Source organism: Mandrillus leucophaeus, unplaced genomic scaffold (assembly GCF_000951045.1).
Source record: "Mandrillus leucophaeus isolate KB7577 unplaced genomic scaffold, Mleu.le_1.0 Scaffold337, whole genome shotgun sequence".
Lineage (NCBI taxonomy): Eukaryota > Metazoa > Chordata > Mammalia > Primates > Cercopithecidae > Mandrillus > Mandrillus leucophaeus.
This window is the reverse complement of record NW_012103554.1, coordinates 1,879,021-1,894,662: the sequence shown is the minus strand read 5'-3', so window position 1 is coordinate 1,894,662 and position 15,642 is coordinate 1,879,021. Positions and strand designations below refer to the sequence as shown.

The 15,642-nt window shown below is 41.7% G+C and overlaps 1 protein-coding gene across 2 annotated transcripts in view; it reads left to right on the top strand.

Moving 5' to 3' along the window:
• The first annotated feature begins 71 nt into the window (after positions 1–71).
• Positions 72–15,642, top strand: part of RMND1 (required for meiotic nuclear division 1 homolog (S. cerevisiae)) — a 55,768-nt gene continuing 40,197 nt past the window's right edge. The window contains exons 1-3 of one of the 2 annotated variants that reach the window (XM_011988727.1): positions 72–236; positions 5,297–5,814; positions 14,459–14,567. In XM_011988727.1, coding sequence (XP_011844117.1) covers positions 5,311–5,814; positions 14,459–14,567 — 613 coding nt within the window. In that variant the 5' untranslated portion in view covers positions 72–236; positions 5,297–5,310. The remainder of the gene's footprint in view (positions 237–5,296; positions 5,815–14,458; positions 14,568–15,642) is intronic. The other variant, XM_011988728.1, reaches the window with a different exon arrangement.

Here is a 15,642-nt window from a genome sequence, read left to right as displayed (position 1 = left end):
CGGAAGAGGTCGCGGCGACGCGGGTCACGTGGTCAGACAGTCACGTGGTCCGAGTTGCTCCCGCTAAGTGTGACCAGAGTTCAGTGCGCCTGCGCAGTATCGGGGGTGGGAGGGAGCGCCCTTCCAGGAGAAGGGGTGGCTGCTGTAGTGAGAGACTGGTGCTGCGGCTCTTTCCCTGCAGTCCTGCAGAGGAAGCGCGCGTCCCTGGCCCTTCCTTCTTCTCTTCCGGCGGAGAGGTTAGTGTACTGCCTTTCCTTAGCTGCTTGGGTGGTCCGGCTCGGAGGTCTGCGCCCTGGCTCCTGGCCACCCGGAACGTGTACAGTCACGGGTTACGCTGGTGCGACTGTGACCCTCTGCCTCTTACCGTGATCTTTGGTCGACTTAGCTGGGAGTAAAAAGCACTCAGTCAATTAATGAACCCTTTTTTTGAGCCAGTGCACCGCGGTAACTGTAGAAATCGATAAAATAATTTTGAGTTTGAGGAATTGAACGGCCTGCTCCCAAAGATGAGTGACAGTTGTCTCTTGAATCGTAGCCTAGCTGTAACTGATTTTCTTAATTGGTGTTATTGTCTAAAAGTTGAAATGTGCCCAGGAACTGAGTAACTGCCTAGTATTTCATTTTAAAAATTCGATCGAATGCCTACTATGTACTGGGCGCTATTGTCAGGAGATATAGTAGGAAAAAACACACAAATCTGTATCCTCAAGGAGCTTCCATTCTGGAGGGAAGACACAAAAATCAGCCCTTTCCTTTTTTTTCGTTTAGCGTTCTGTCTCACGAATTTTACTGATTTACCTTGTTTTTGCCTGTCACTCCCAATGTAAGGTTCAAAAGATAGGATTTTTGTCTATTTTATTTTCAACTGTATTGTCAGCAACTAGGCACAATGGCTGGCACATGATAAGAACTGAGTTGTTTTGCAGTATGAATTAATAAACTAAAAAAGGTATGTAAGTGATGTTACACAATGGAGAAATGCAAAGTGGAGGAAGTTAGAGAACGGGTGCTGGTTGTGTGTTTTTAATGTAGTGGTTGGGGAAGGCTTCACTGGGTAGAAGACATTTTAGCAAACCTCCGAAGGAGGTGAAGGTGTGAGCCTTTCAGATCCCTGGGAGAAGAGCGTAAGGAACAACAAGTGCAAAGATCCAGAGGCTAGAATGAGAAGCAAAATAAGCAAAGGAGAGAGCTGTCGGAGTGCTGATAAAGGGCCAGAGAATGTAGTGCCATGCAGGCCATTTTGAGGGCTTTGGCTTTTTTTTTTTTTTTGAGACGGAATCTTGCACTGTCGTCCAGGCTTTAGTGCAGTGGCGCGATCTCGGCTCACTGCAACCTCGGCCTCCCGGGTTCAGGCGATGATGCTCCTGCCTCAGCCTCCCGAGTAGCTGGGATTATAGACCCGTGCCACCATGCCCGGCTAATTTTAGTATTTTTAGTAGACACGGGGTTTCACTGTGTTGGCCAGGCTGGTCTGGAATTCCAGACCTCAAGTGATCCCTCCCAACGTGCTGGGATTACAGGCGTGAGCCACTACGCCTGGTCGGAGGGCTTCAGCTTTTATTAAGTGAACCGTGAAGCCATAGCCACATTTTGCGCTAAGATTTGACTTCAAAGGATCACTTTGGTTGCTTGTGTTGAGAAGAAACTGTAGGGGGCCCAAAACAGAATCAGGGAAACTGGTTAAAGCTATTATAATAATCCATGAGAAGGATAGCAGTTTGGATTAGGTAGTAGTATTACTGATGATGGGCAGTGGTCGCTAGAAGGCCCTTGGGATTTACTGACAGGTTGGATATGGAGAATAAAGAGTCAAGGTGGACTCCACGTTTTTGGCTTAGCAGTTACAAAGATACTAATTACTGCTCGTCAATGGGAAAGACTGGGAAGAAAGGGATGCAAGGGATTCCAGGGGTATAAGAGAGAGATTAGAATGGTAGACCATAGAGTGTAAACTGAATATGGAAGAAGTGAAGTCATGGGGAGTGAGAGACCGCGAAAAGGTGGTTGGATCATTGACTCGTGGGTCCTGTTGGTGTTGAAGAATTGTTGGAATTGGGTAATAGAAGGAGTGAGATGCAAAGATAGGAGGTGGTGCTTAGAGAGTAGAATGGATGAAATTGAGGTGAGGAGGTCCGATGTATTGATAATGACAGTAGGGCCCTGTCTGATAGAAAAACAACGTAAGGCACAAATGTAATCTTAGGCTTTCTAGAAGGTGCAGTGATAAAAATGGGATGGGGTCCGGTGGCTCACGCCTGTAATCTCAACACTTTGGGAGGCCAAGGCAGGTGGATCACTTGAGGTCAGGATTTCAAGACCAGCCTGGCCAACATGATGAAACCCCGTCTCTACTAAAAATACAAAAAATTAAACATGGCGGCAGGCACCTGTAATCTCAGCTACTTGGGAGGCTGAGGCAGGAGAATCGCTTGAACGGGGGAGGCGGAGGTTGCAGTGAGCCAAGATCCCGCCATTGCACTCCAGCCTGGGCAACAAGAGCGAAACTTTGTATCAAAAAAGAAAAAAGAATAGCTAAAATGTATTTGAATAATGCATTTTATTTAGGTCAATATACCCAGACATATTATTTCAACAAATAATTGATAGAAGAGTTGAGATATTTTACTTATTAAAAAATTGAGGCTCAATTTATACTAGCCAGAATTCAAGGGCTCAATAGCAATGTAGGTTGTCTAGTGGCTACTTTACAGGTTACGGGATAATGACCATGGGCATGAGTGGCTGAGGAAAAGTGAAAAACAGGACCATTCAGGAAGGGAGATTAGGGAACTCAGGGCCAGGGTTTTGGAAGAATCATCCCCACCACTGATCAGCATGGATATAGAAACCATTGAAAGTTACTGCAACAATAATATTACCTGTAACTTTTACGTACATTGTGATAGTGCTTCATGTAGCCTCCATATTAAGGTAGTCAATAGCGTTTTGAGGTAAATAATTTATTCAAAGAGGCCAGGTGCAGTGGCTCACGCCTGTAATCCCAGCACTTTGGGAGTCCAAGGCAGGCGAATCGTTTGAGGTGAGGAGTTGGAGACCAGCCTGGCCAACATAGTGAAACCCCGTCTCTGCTAAATAAATAAATATATATATATATATAAAAAAATACAAAAACTAGCTGGGCTTGGTGGCGCACACCTGTAATCCCAGCTACTCAGGAGGCTGAGGCAGGAGAATCACATGAACCTGGGAGGTGGAGGTTGCAGTGAGCTGAGGTGGCACCACTGCACTCCAGCCTGAGTGACAGATCGAGACTCCCATCTCAAAAAAAAAAAAAAAAAAGAATTTCCTCAAAGATAATGAAAGAATCCAGGACTGTGGACACATTTCTAAAATATTTTATAGTTAGGTTCTTCAAAATTAAGTGGTTCAACTGGAATGGAATAGTACTAATCAAAGGTGAACTGCAGTAGCCAATTGGACTAGAATGAAGCACAGAATACCGGCTTTTGAAGGGATTTTGAAAGCAGCAGGTTCTACCTCCTAAGTATCACTGTGAATCATCTTTGTCCTTATCCTGGAGAGAGGTAATAAATAAATAAAAGGTAGTGGGTAAGAGTGTTGACTTTGGAATTGGGAAAGCCTGGGTTTTACGTTAATTACATCTCTGCAGCTTCTTAATGGTGAGCGCTTAGCCTCTTTAAACCTCAGTTTCCTAATCAGTGAAATGGGATCATTATGAGGTGAGGCCGAGCACTTGGCATGTAGAAAGTGCTCAGAGTGATGTTAGAGTCTCTCTCGTTTCCTCCTGCACATCATCACCAAAAAGTTGTTTCGGGAACATACATTTGACTATGTGACTCTCAGAGTTAGAAGCTCAGCTTTCTCCCCACCTGTAGAAACTCTTTGGGATGACTTTATAGATCCTCTGGTGATCTGGTCACTGGCTCTTTTTCGGTCCTTACCTTCTGCAGCTCACTCCTACCTCCCCTGAGATAGGGAGATAAATAGGACTCCATGCCTGAAGTGTTTGACTTGCTGATCCTTCTGCCCTTTCAAGACTCGGTTCAAATGTCACCTCTGTGACAATGCCACACTCTTCACATGCTCCTTTCTCTGGACTAGAGCAATTTGTGCATCTCATTCATTTTCCTCTGCTAGACTTTGAATTCTGAGATCATTGATTCATATATCTCTAGCACCTAACGTGTTATTTTTAAAAAAAGAATTATTGATTACTACGGTCTAACTTTTTTGTTTGTTTGTTTTGAAACAGAGTCTCATTCTGTTGCCCAGGCTGGACTGCAGTGGAGCGATCCTGGCTCACTGCAACCTCTGCCTCCTTGGTTCGAGCGATTCTGTATCTCAGCCACCTGAGTAGCTGGGATTAAAGGCACGCACCATCATGCCTGGCTGATTTTTTTTGTATTTTTAGTAGAGAGGGGTTTTCGCCATGTTCGCCAGGCTGGTTTTGAACTCCTGGCCTCAAGAGATTTCCCCCCCCACCCTTTTAGCCTCCCAGATTACAGGCATGAGCCACTGTGTGTGGCCTACTATAGGCTAACTTTAAAATAACACATTTCCTACTGTAAATAAGGGTGAAATTCTGTTTACCTTGTCTGGAAGGTTCATGTGTGTATCTGACGTGCCTCATGCACTCCCATGCCCAGCCCCAAGCTGAAAAGCACCTTCCCCTACTAGAATCAGCTTAGATCTTTCTGGGAGCCTTTCCTGATTCTTTTTTTTTTCCCTGAGGCAGAAAAAAGGCTGGAGTGCAGTGGTACAATCATGACTCACTGCAGCCTCGCTCTCCTGGGCTCAAGTGATCCTCCCACCTCAGCCTGTGAGTAGCTGACTACAGGCATGAGCTGCCATCACACCCAGCTAATTTTTAAATTTTTGTCATTTTTGTAGAGATGATGTTTCGCCATGTTGCCCCAGCTGGTCTGGAACTCTTGGACTCAAGCAATCCACCTGCCTCAATCTCCCAGTGTGCTGGGATTTACAAGTGTGAGCTACAGTGCCTGGCCAGAACAGATTTTTATATACTTGATATGCTAATGAAGTAAATGAAGTGGTCCCATCACTTTTTTTTTAAGGTTCTTGTTATGTCAGTAGCTTTATAATCTTGTAATCTTCCAGGAAGAAGGCCAAATGTTGATAAAGGCAAAGTGGCAGAAACACTGTACTTACTTTTTTAACCTTGTTGTTTTGCTAGAATTAGGATGTATCTGTTTTACAAATTTTTTTACAGAAATATGCCTGTTACTTAGGGAAATGTTATATATGTTTTAAGCGTTAATTTTAAAACTTGAACTTTGAATTCCTTTTCCTTTAGCTTGGGACGTGGTAATGCCAGCCACACTCCTCAGAGCCGTGGCCAGATCTCATCGTATATTATCAAAAGCACATCAGTGCCGAAGAATCAGTCATCTAATGTTAAAATCACTTAAGGAATTTGAAAATACAACATGCAGCACACTGACAGTATGTCAAAACTTGGATTTCTTCCTTCCTGATAAAACATCTGGTGGTTTGAATAAGTCTCAGATCCTGGAAATGAACCAAAAAAAATCCAATACAAGCCTGCTCTCTCCATTAAATGCTGCTCGTTGCCAAGATGAAAAGGCACACCTTCCAGCCATGAAATCCTTTGGTACTCACAGGAGAGTGACCCATAAACCACATCTATTGGGTTCTAAATGGTTCATAAAAATATTAAAGACGCATTTCTCATCTATGTCAACGGAAACATTTGTTCCAAAACAAGACTTCCCACAGATCAAGAGACCACTAAAAGCATCCAGGACCAGACAGCCATCCAGGACCAACCTTCCAGTTTTGTCCGTGAATGAGGTAAAGTAGGGGTGGCCGTGGCTCTTGTGCTTAGTGATCGTTGCTCACGCTAAACCAGTGTGCACTGCACCCAGCCTTACCACCAACGTAAGAGAACTGGCAGTCACTCAGACTTCCTCATCAAGATCTTTGAAGCCTAATAAATATCCAAAGGGATTCAAAATCTTAATTTTTAACAATTAATGATACATATAAAAACAAAATACAGACAATAAAACATGAAAATATAGTTTATAAAAGATTTGGTTATTGGTCTAAGGAAATTGAAAAAGAGGACCGATATTAAGTCCAGTCTAAGAATGGGACTGTAAAAAAAATTAAAAAAAAATTAAAAAAACTAGAAATTCTTCATCAAATTAAAAAAAAAGTAACTGCAGACAGATAAGCCTTTATTAGGCTGTGGCAGTTGCATGGGTCGGTGAAATGACATGGTAAGGTAGCCTCCAAAAGCAGCAGGGGAGGAGGGCCTTGTTTTTTTATCCTCTTAAGGTTTAAGGGGGTATTTTTTTTATTCATCCTTAAGGAGTTTCTGGGAATTTTTCTGCTACAATTTGCATTTCTTCTTCAATAACAGGTTAAGGGTCAAGATCAAGCCCTTAGTAACCTTTGTGTCTTGCATAATACCTAGAACTGTATGTTGTACTTACATGTTTATTAAATTGGAAAGGATTGAAAAGAGGCAAGAGGATCTTTAATGCCAATAGTCATCAACATTAAAGATACTTTAAACTTGATGAAGACTTCTGAATCTATCAGAAAACAGGTTAGAATGTCTGTCTTCAAGTCTTGGTTCTGAAAAGTAGCCCCTGAGCCTGTTTAATTTGGGCCGTGTTTTTATTACTGTGTAGCTGACACCCCTTGGAAAGGTATACATACATACCTTTACTCATCCTCTGATTCGGAAGCTAGGAATTAATGAATGGTTTTTGTGTTGGATTCTGGAATGCTTTCAATTCTTGTGTGGTTTCTCTGAACCCAGGATGTGAAGGATGGAGTGTTGTGCGGCTACTGCTCCACCTTTCCTTTTGCTGGAGCTTTGGGGTAACCTGGGAAATTCAGTATTTAAGTGTCCAAGATGACATTAAGTGTAAAAACCTGAATTCATGGCAGATCCAAAAAAGAGAAAGCTCAATTCTGTTCATTTGTAACATCTAGCAGCACAGTGCGTCGGTTTTCTTAGGAAGAAGCTGATACAGTCAGAGATGTCCCTAGGCTATTTCTTTGGGCCATCCTTAGACTTGCAAGCAATTTTCCTAAATACCATATCTTGTTTTTCTTTAGGTTTTTTTTTTTTTCTACTTCCTTCCAGGAAAGAATTTGAAGTAGATTTTCAACATTCAACATAGTTTCAAATGAGATAATAAATACTTTCGCATATTAGAACAAATAGTTGACATGAACAGAGAAATGTTATGAAGTATCTGAAATGAATAATTTAGTTGAATATTGTGTTTTGAGAAGCCCGGTAATTAAAAGAGGAAATCCTCCTGGGATTTACTGTTTGTTGTTTTTTATTATGGGAGAGGGCAAAGTAAAAACATAAAAATATCTTCAGAGAAATAACTTTTTCCAGCACCAAAATGAAGGAGTTATTTCGTGGATTCTGTTATGGGAGACATTGTGTAACATGATAGACAATGACTTCAGTTGGAGTTTGGCAAAAACAAGCCGTATACTGTCTTTCTGAAAGCACAGGAATATAATAGAAAAGCAGATGTTTCTGGCCGGACGGTGGCTCACACCTGTAATCCCAACATTTTGGGAGACCAAGGCAGGTGGATCACTTGAGGTCAGGAGTTTGAGACCAGCCTAGCCAACATGGTGAAACCCTGTCTCTACAAAAATACAAAAATTAGCCGGGCATGGTGGTGGTGCAAACTTGTAATCCCAGCTGCTCGGGAGGCTGAGGCAGGAGGATCTCTTGAATCCAGGAGGTGGAGGTTGCAGTGAGCCAAGATCGCGCCACTGCATTCCAGCCTGGGTGACAGAGTGAGGCTCTGTCTCAGAAAAAAGAAGAAAATCATATGTTTCTAAAGTGATCTGAGATAATATAATTTTGGAACACCATTTTTTGAAGATTTTATTTTTCATAGAGAAAGCAGTCTTGGCATGACTAGGTAATATGTCCGCAGGACCAAAGCCTGACTTTCATCTGCCACAAATTGAGGGCCACTCCATTTTCATACAGCCATCATAGTGGTAAACCCTTTATACCATCAAAGTAGTAAACCCTTTATGTCCTTTATACCATCAAAGTGGTAAACCCTTTATACCACTCTTGACTGAGACAAGGAAAAGCTTCTGCTTTGTGTCAAAAGCATGTGGACTTTGTTTTGTTCCCATAGTTGCACTGAGCTCATCTTTTCAGCTCTGCAGAACAACATGCATCTGGAGTTGGCTGAATGGTTTCAGTCACCCTCTCTGTTCAAATTAAATCTTTACCTGGTCTCATTTTCAGAGATCATCATCTGAGATATTCAACCCACATCCCTTTGGCTTACAATTCTTAAAAGCAATAGTGGGTCCTGTGGCTTATGCCTATAATTCCAGTGCTTTGGGAGGCTGATGCAGGAAGACCACTTGAGGCCAGGAGTTCAAGACCAGCCTGGCAACATAGCAAGACTCCCATTTCTAAAAGACTTAAAAAAAAAAAAAATTAGCCGGGCTTGGTGGTGCATACCTGTAGTCCTAGCTACTCAAAAGGCTGAGGTGGGAGGTTCGCTTGAGCCTGGGAGTTCCAGGCTACAGTGAGTCATGACTGCACCTCACTCCATCCAGCCTGGGCGACCAAGGGAGACCCACTAAACAGTCACCTCATTGAAACAAAAGATGTTCCCATCACTCGTGAAATTCCAAGGGGTTTAGAAGCTCTGTGTTAGTAACTAAAGACCCACTAAACAAACGAGAAAACAATCATAGCAGTGCTTCTTATTAATGTCCAGTCTTTGAAGAGAACACCAGAGGATGGGAATGGCAGGTCTGAGTGGCGTGGAGCCTGATACCAGGGAGAATGTTTTCAGGCTAATAGCACAGTGTGTTACGGAATCACTAGTGGATTATTAACCATGTTTTTTGAAAAATGAAATACAAAATAACAGAATACATTGCTCATGATAAAGGTAAATACTGGTTTGTGAAGCTATTGTGGCAATTATTGGTGTGTGAGCATAGATGTGTATATGTACTATGTATAATGATTTCTTATAGATTGTAGTCAAAAAACTTAAAAGATAAAGCATAATACTGGTAACATAAAATGTATCTGTGTTTTTATAGCTTTCATCTCCAATGAGTACATTGCAGGAGAAAAGACATTTTTCCTTAGTATGATCTATCTACTCACAGTACTTCTTACATCAAATATATGGGAGCCTTTTCCTCCTCCTCCCAGCCAGTTCTCCAATTCTCCAGACACTAACAAGGTGTCCTGCAATTCAGTTCAATTCCAGCGCTAGCCAGAGTTAGTGCAGACCCCAGTTAATTAAGCTGGGCCCCACAAGACTGCCCTCCCGGTTGACACCTGTGCTTCCAACCAACCAGCTCTATGACCACCACCCCCTCTTCAGGTTTGATGATTTGCCAGAATGACCCACAGAACTCAGGGAATCACTTTATTTACGTTTACTGGTTTTTTATAGAGTATACAAAATAACAGCCAGATGTAGAGGTGCACAGGGTGAAGTTTAGAAGGGCCTGGAACTCAGGAGCTTCTGTTCCTTGTGGAATTGGGCTGTACCACCCTCCCGGCACATGGATGCATTGATCAATGCAGGAGTTCTCCAGACCCCGTTGTTCAGGTGTTTTTATGGAGGTTTCATTGTGTAAACCGTGATTGATGATTAACTCAATCTCCAGCCCCTCTCCATTCACTAGAGGTTAAGGGTGGGGTTGAAAGTTCTAAGCTTCTAATCAAAGTTTGGTCTTTCTGGTAACCACGCCCCATCCTGAAGCTGTCCAGAACACTGGGAGTCACCTCATTAAAACAAAAGACGTTCACATCACTCATGAAATTCCCAGAGATTTAGAAGCTCTGTGTTAGTAACTAAAGGCAAAGAGCAAATACTACAACCACAAATGCCTCTGTCACTTAGAAAATTACAGGGGTTTTAGGAGTCTGTACTGGGAACCAAGGACAAAGACCAAATCACTATAGAAGCAGCATTGCTGTAATACACCAATTTTCTTCAGTAATACAGTGTAAGTGAAAGTACAATTTTTTAAAAAATGTTCTGATCAGAGCATGTGATGCTTCTGAAACAAGAATCATATAGATTTCTAGCCCCATCTGCTGGAATGTGTCTTCTGTGACCAGAAAAACAAAACATACTAAAATACTGTGGTTTTGGGGTTTTGTTTTTTGGGTTTTTAAAAACATTTTGAAATAGAGAAGCCCTAAATCTTATAAGTATTATAGGTTGGTTTGACACATTTATTTAAGAGCAAGTTGTAGCTCCCCATCCTGAAATCCAAAATATGCTTTACATGTATATGTAGCTAATGCTTAATAAGGATTCACTATAAAAATCCAGAGAAAGATGTATAAAAATGAAAGCTGCTCAGAAAACAATAGCATCTTTAATAAAGGAGAAAAAAAGCAGACAAGACATTCTATGGTTCTTTCCTTTTACCAAATAGGCTAAAATAAAAAAAACAAAGAAAATAAAACCAAAACAAAATGTCTAAAACATCAGGTTCATCTATTAATACAAGAAGCACACAACTAAGACTCAAGAGCTAAGAAGTTTAAGGAGAATACAGAAAGTAGCGTGGCAAACCATATAAGCCGAGTGACATTGGATGGATAGAACTTTCAGCCAAACTAAATGGGAGATCCTGAGAGAAGGAAAGGGGATGGTTGACAGTCTGGAAAACCTACGACAAAGATGCTTAGGATGGCTAAGTGAAAACAGATTGTGTTTAAAGATTTATTCATAATCTATTTGGAGCTTAGAATATATTTTCTCATAAAAATAGTGATTGACTTGCCTTGTCCCGTCCTTGAGAGTTGAAAATAGTACACGTTCTCAATTTGCTGTTAGTGTCTGAATATTCACATAATTTGGGATACCAGATTGCCCAAAACTCAGTTCTGAATATATTGTGCCTTTTATTTTTATCTCCAAGTGGCAGTTTTTAAAACTAGCCTTTTACCTTGATTTAAAATAATAGTGCCTGGCTGGGCATGGTGGCTCACGCCTGTAATCCCAGCACTTTGGGAGGCCGGGTTGGGCAGATCACCAGAGGTCAGGAGTTTGAGACCAGCCTGGCCAACATGGCATAACCCCATCTCTACTAAAAATACAAAATTAGCCAGGTGTGGTGGTGCATGCCTGCAGTCCCAGCTTCTTGGGAGGCTGAGGCAGGGTAATCGCTTGAATACAGGAGGTGGAGGTTGCAGTGAGCTAAGATTGCACCACTGGCACTCCCGCCTGGGCGACAGAGGAAGACTCCGTCTCAAAAAATAATAAATAAATTAAAAAAATAGAGTAAAATAGTAGTGCCTGCCACCACCATCAAACAGACCTTGTACTCTAATGCCAAGCTGTATATGGGATGCTTGCTGGCACATCTTCATTGGCACCATAAAATAGGGCCAAGAAAATAGACTCTGAGAGTAAGAAGTCTGTATTGGTTAGGAGTAACTTTGTCCTGGCTCTCTGGACTCTCAGAGTAAGAGGTCTGTGTTGGTTAGGAGTAACTTTGTCCTGGCTCTCTGGACTCTCAGAGTAAGAGGTCTGTGTTGGTTAGGAGTAACTTTGTCCTGGCTCTCTGGTGTAAAGCTCTCAAATGTGACTATGTCAATCCGGGTGGGATAATGGACTCGGCTCTGTCTGCAACATGCCATTTTGCAGAGAAGCACTCTAATGCATAAGCTTTTTATGCTGTAAAATATAGTAGCTGAAATTAAATGCCACTTTTTCAAAGGTGAATTAATGGAGAGCCTGGTGAAAGTCAAAGCTTTTTGATGTATAAAACTTGATAAATGGACCTATTCCATCAATAGGCAAAGTATAACAACCTGTCTACATAGATAGTATGTAATTTCTGCACAGGTCTCTGTTTAGTAAATACATCACTGTATATCAATCTGGAATTTTGCTCCAATAAAGGAACATAAAGTTTTGTTTTTGTTTGAGACGGAATCTTGCTGTGTCACCCAGGCTGGAGTGCAGTGGCGCAATTTTGGCTCACTGCAACCTCTGCCTCCTGGATTCAAGGGATTCTCCTGCCTCAGCCTCCTGAGTAGCTGGGATTACAGGTCCCAGCCACCACACCCGGCTGCAGTTTTGTATTTTTAGTAGAGCCAGGGTTTCACCATGTTGACCAGACTGGTCTCGAACTCCTGACCTCAAGTGATCCACCCGCCTCAGCCTCCCAAAGTTCTGGGATTACAGACGTGAGTCATTGCGCCTGGCCAAGAATATTTTTTGGGGAAAAAAAAAAAAAAAAGTAGTACACATTCTTAGCGCAGATGGGCTTGGCCAATAACACGTGATGGAGAAGGAGATGTGAGACAACAGGGAGAGGCAGGGACGGTGTGGGCTGGAGACCCTGGGACCCCCTGCCAGATCTTCCACTTGGTCAGAAGATGGTGGAAATCTGGATTTTGTGTGAAATCTCTCAGTTTATTGTTGACAAGTCAATTCAAATTTTAGAAACGTGATGTAGGTCAGCTCTTGAGTTAGATGGTTCTCCAAGCTGCCAGTTTACAACTCTGATTCTAGCGAAAGAGACAGCCTCTACCATTTTCAGTACAGCTGTAGGAAGATCCTTCAGTGGACTACCTTATGACCTTCTTATCTCCTTTTTCTGCCTCTTGCTCTTCCCACTTCAGCCCAAACTAAGCACATGAGCTCTAGCCATCACAGAAGTAATTCTGACATCCAACCTAACATTCTGTGATTTCACCTAGCAAGCTTGAGTGAATTTGTCAGGTCTTGCAGAGTGTGGAGCCTGCCCCATGTCTCGCCTGATGTCCTTTGCTAGGATTCCTTTCTTTCAGCTAGCTTCAGCTCTACAGACATAGCACGTCAGCTCTTTTTAACTCCATGGAGCCTTAAAAAGAACTAGTGCTCACAGGTCTAAACCTTAAGCATATGCCTGTTCCCTATACTCTGGTAACTCCTGATACATTTTTATTTGTGTATCCCCGTGTTCCTACTTTCATATGTGACTATGGGAATTAGCTAATTTGGAAGGAATTAGCAGTTTTCTGCTCATAATCAGGGTACTACATCCATTTATCCCCACATTCCCCAGTAATTTCAGCTTGTCTGACTTCTATTTTTTTCTAATTGAATTCGTCTCATTTTGCTTATGAGTAGATACTTTATTGATTTTGGATTTTTCAGTTTGCATGGATCCTCAGGTTCTCTGTTATTCTTTTACCTTTAAACCACACATCAGAGCTGTGGAACGGATTGAGGAAGAGCAAATGGGGTCAGGTCATTTCATGAGAAAGAGCCAGGAGTTGCGGGATGTAGGTGGGAGGAAGGAATGAATTAATATATACTTCTCTAGAATTTCATACTAGGAATATACAGAACGGAAAAGAATTGGGGAGCTGAGATGAGTAAGTCCTAAGAATAAATGTTGATTTAGTGACTCATAAACTTCTTTTGGCCAACTAGAATCTAACAACCATTGAACACTTGTGTTAGCCACAGTGCTGAGCAGTTTATGCTTATTAGCTTACTTAAACTTTACAACAACCCCATAAAGTAAGCATTATTGCTATTCTGATATTCTTTTAAAATTGTAACCAACTTCTGTGCCTAAAATGTTAACTCTTACGCCAATAGCTTTCAAACTTTATTGACCACAGCTCATAGAAATATATTTAACATTTTGCATACATAGCGACCTAGAGTAGATACATACATATAAGTGACAGAAAACTTCATAAAATAACATTTCCTGTGAATAATGTGCTGTAATATTTTTCTATTTAGTTTTATTAAAAAGCTGTTTTGGGCCAACCAAACTGATATCAGAACTCACTAATGTGTTGTGACCTACAATTTGAAAAAAAACAGCATTGAGCCATAGTTCTTACCATCTTTCCTCATATGTACACAGGCAAGATGAGGCGTGAACCAAAGTACTAAGCAAACCAAGACACATGCTCAGATGTACAGGCCTTTTTGTTTAATGTTAACTAGTGTAAAAATACTGTAATTCCTTTGGTGATTTAAAGGAATCTGCTGTACAAGAGTAGTTACAAATTAGGAAATGACCTCAAATACCAACGTTGCTTTGAAAAAGACTCATGGAAACTCAGGGTTGGAGAGACTTAACTATCATTCCATCCAGTCACCCATGTGATGCCTTAATCATCTCTATTTTGTATTCAATCTGTGCTTGAGACACTACCAATTGAGAGTGGCTTGCCTTTCGGAATAACCCATTCCAACTTTTTACCTGGTGGGAGGGAGCAAGTGCTTTGGAAGATTGAACTGAAATTTGTCTCCCAGTAACTTGGTTCTCTTCATCTTCATCCCATCCCTTGTATCGCCCTTGGAGATGTTTGAAGAAAACTCTGGAGTTCTAGCTTTGCAGAATGGAGTCCCATAGGGTGCTCAGCAGCCATCACAGATGCTTCAGCCTCTTGGTAACCCATGTTGTGCTCATCTCCCTGGAACAGGACCTAATGCACTGCACAGCATTTGCAACGGCAGATGAGTATCATCTGGGAAATCTGTCTCAAGATCTGGCCTCCCACGGATATGTTGAAGTAACAAACTTGCCTAGAGGTACTTCTTCTTGAACCTGGGGCCAAGTATATTAAAATGTATTGGATAATTTTCCTATGATACTATCTTAAGTATGTATTTGTTTGCAATTCATTTTCTTTTGAAAGGATTGTATCATAAAAGTGGGTGTTGAATTTCTTTATACAGATGACAAAGTTAAGAAATGAAAATGTACAGAGAACTTCTCATTAAAATCAGTATGATTTATTAAGCATTATTTATAGGATCATTATTACTTGAGGTGGTCAGAGGTCATACTACTTCATTTCTAGCACATTAAGAAGTTATTTTAGTTTGTGTGTGTGTGTATGTATTTTTTTTTTGTTTTTTGAGATGGAGTTTCGCTGTCGTTGCCCAGGCTGGAGTGCAGTGGCGGGATCTCGGCTCACTACAACTTCTGCCTCCCAGGTTCAAGCGATTCTCCTGCCTCAGCTCCAGAGTAGCTGGGATTACAGGCATGCGCCACCACACCTGGCTAATTTTTGTATTTTTAGTAGAGATGGGGTTTCTCCATGTTGGTCAGGCTGGCCTCAAACTCCCAACCTCATCTGATCCTCCTACCTTGGCCTCCCAAAGTGCTGGGATTACAGGTTTGAGCCACGGCACCCAGCCCGTTATTTTAGTCTTATAGAAGAACCATGAAGTTGATAGACATGGGGAGAGCCTTTAAAAAAAATTTACCAGCTCAATCTAATACTTTAAAACAATTAGTTAGCCGGGTGCAGTGGCTCACGCCTGTAATCCCGGCACTTTGGCAGGCCAAGGCGGGCAGATCACCTGAGGTCGGGAGTTCGAGACCAACCTGACCAACATGGAGAAACGCCTGTCTCTACTAAAAATACAAACAATAATAAAACAACTAGTTAAAAGATAAAAATGAAAAAGAAGAAAATTAAAATGAACTTAATTGAGGATTTTTATGGTGATATCAGGAAGAATTCTTGAGAAATGGCTTGCTTTACATTAACTAAAAATAATTTAGGCCAGTCATGGTGGCTCAGGCCTGTAATCCCAGCACTTTGGGAGGCTGAGGCAGGTGGATCACTTGAGGTCAGGAGTTCGAGACCAGCCTAGC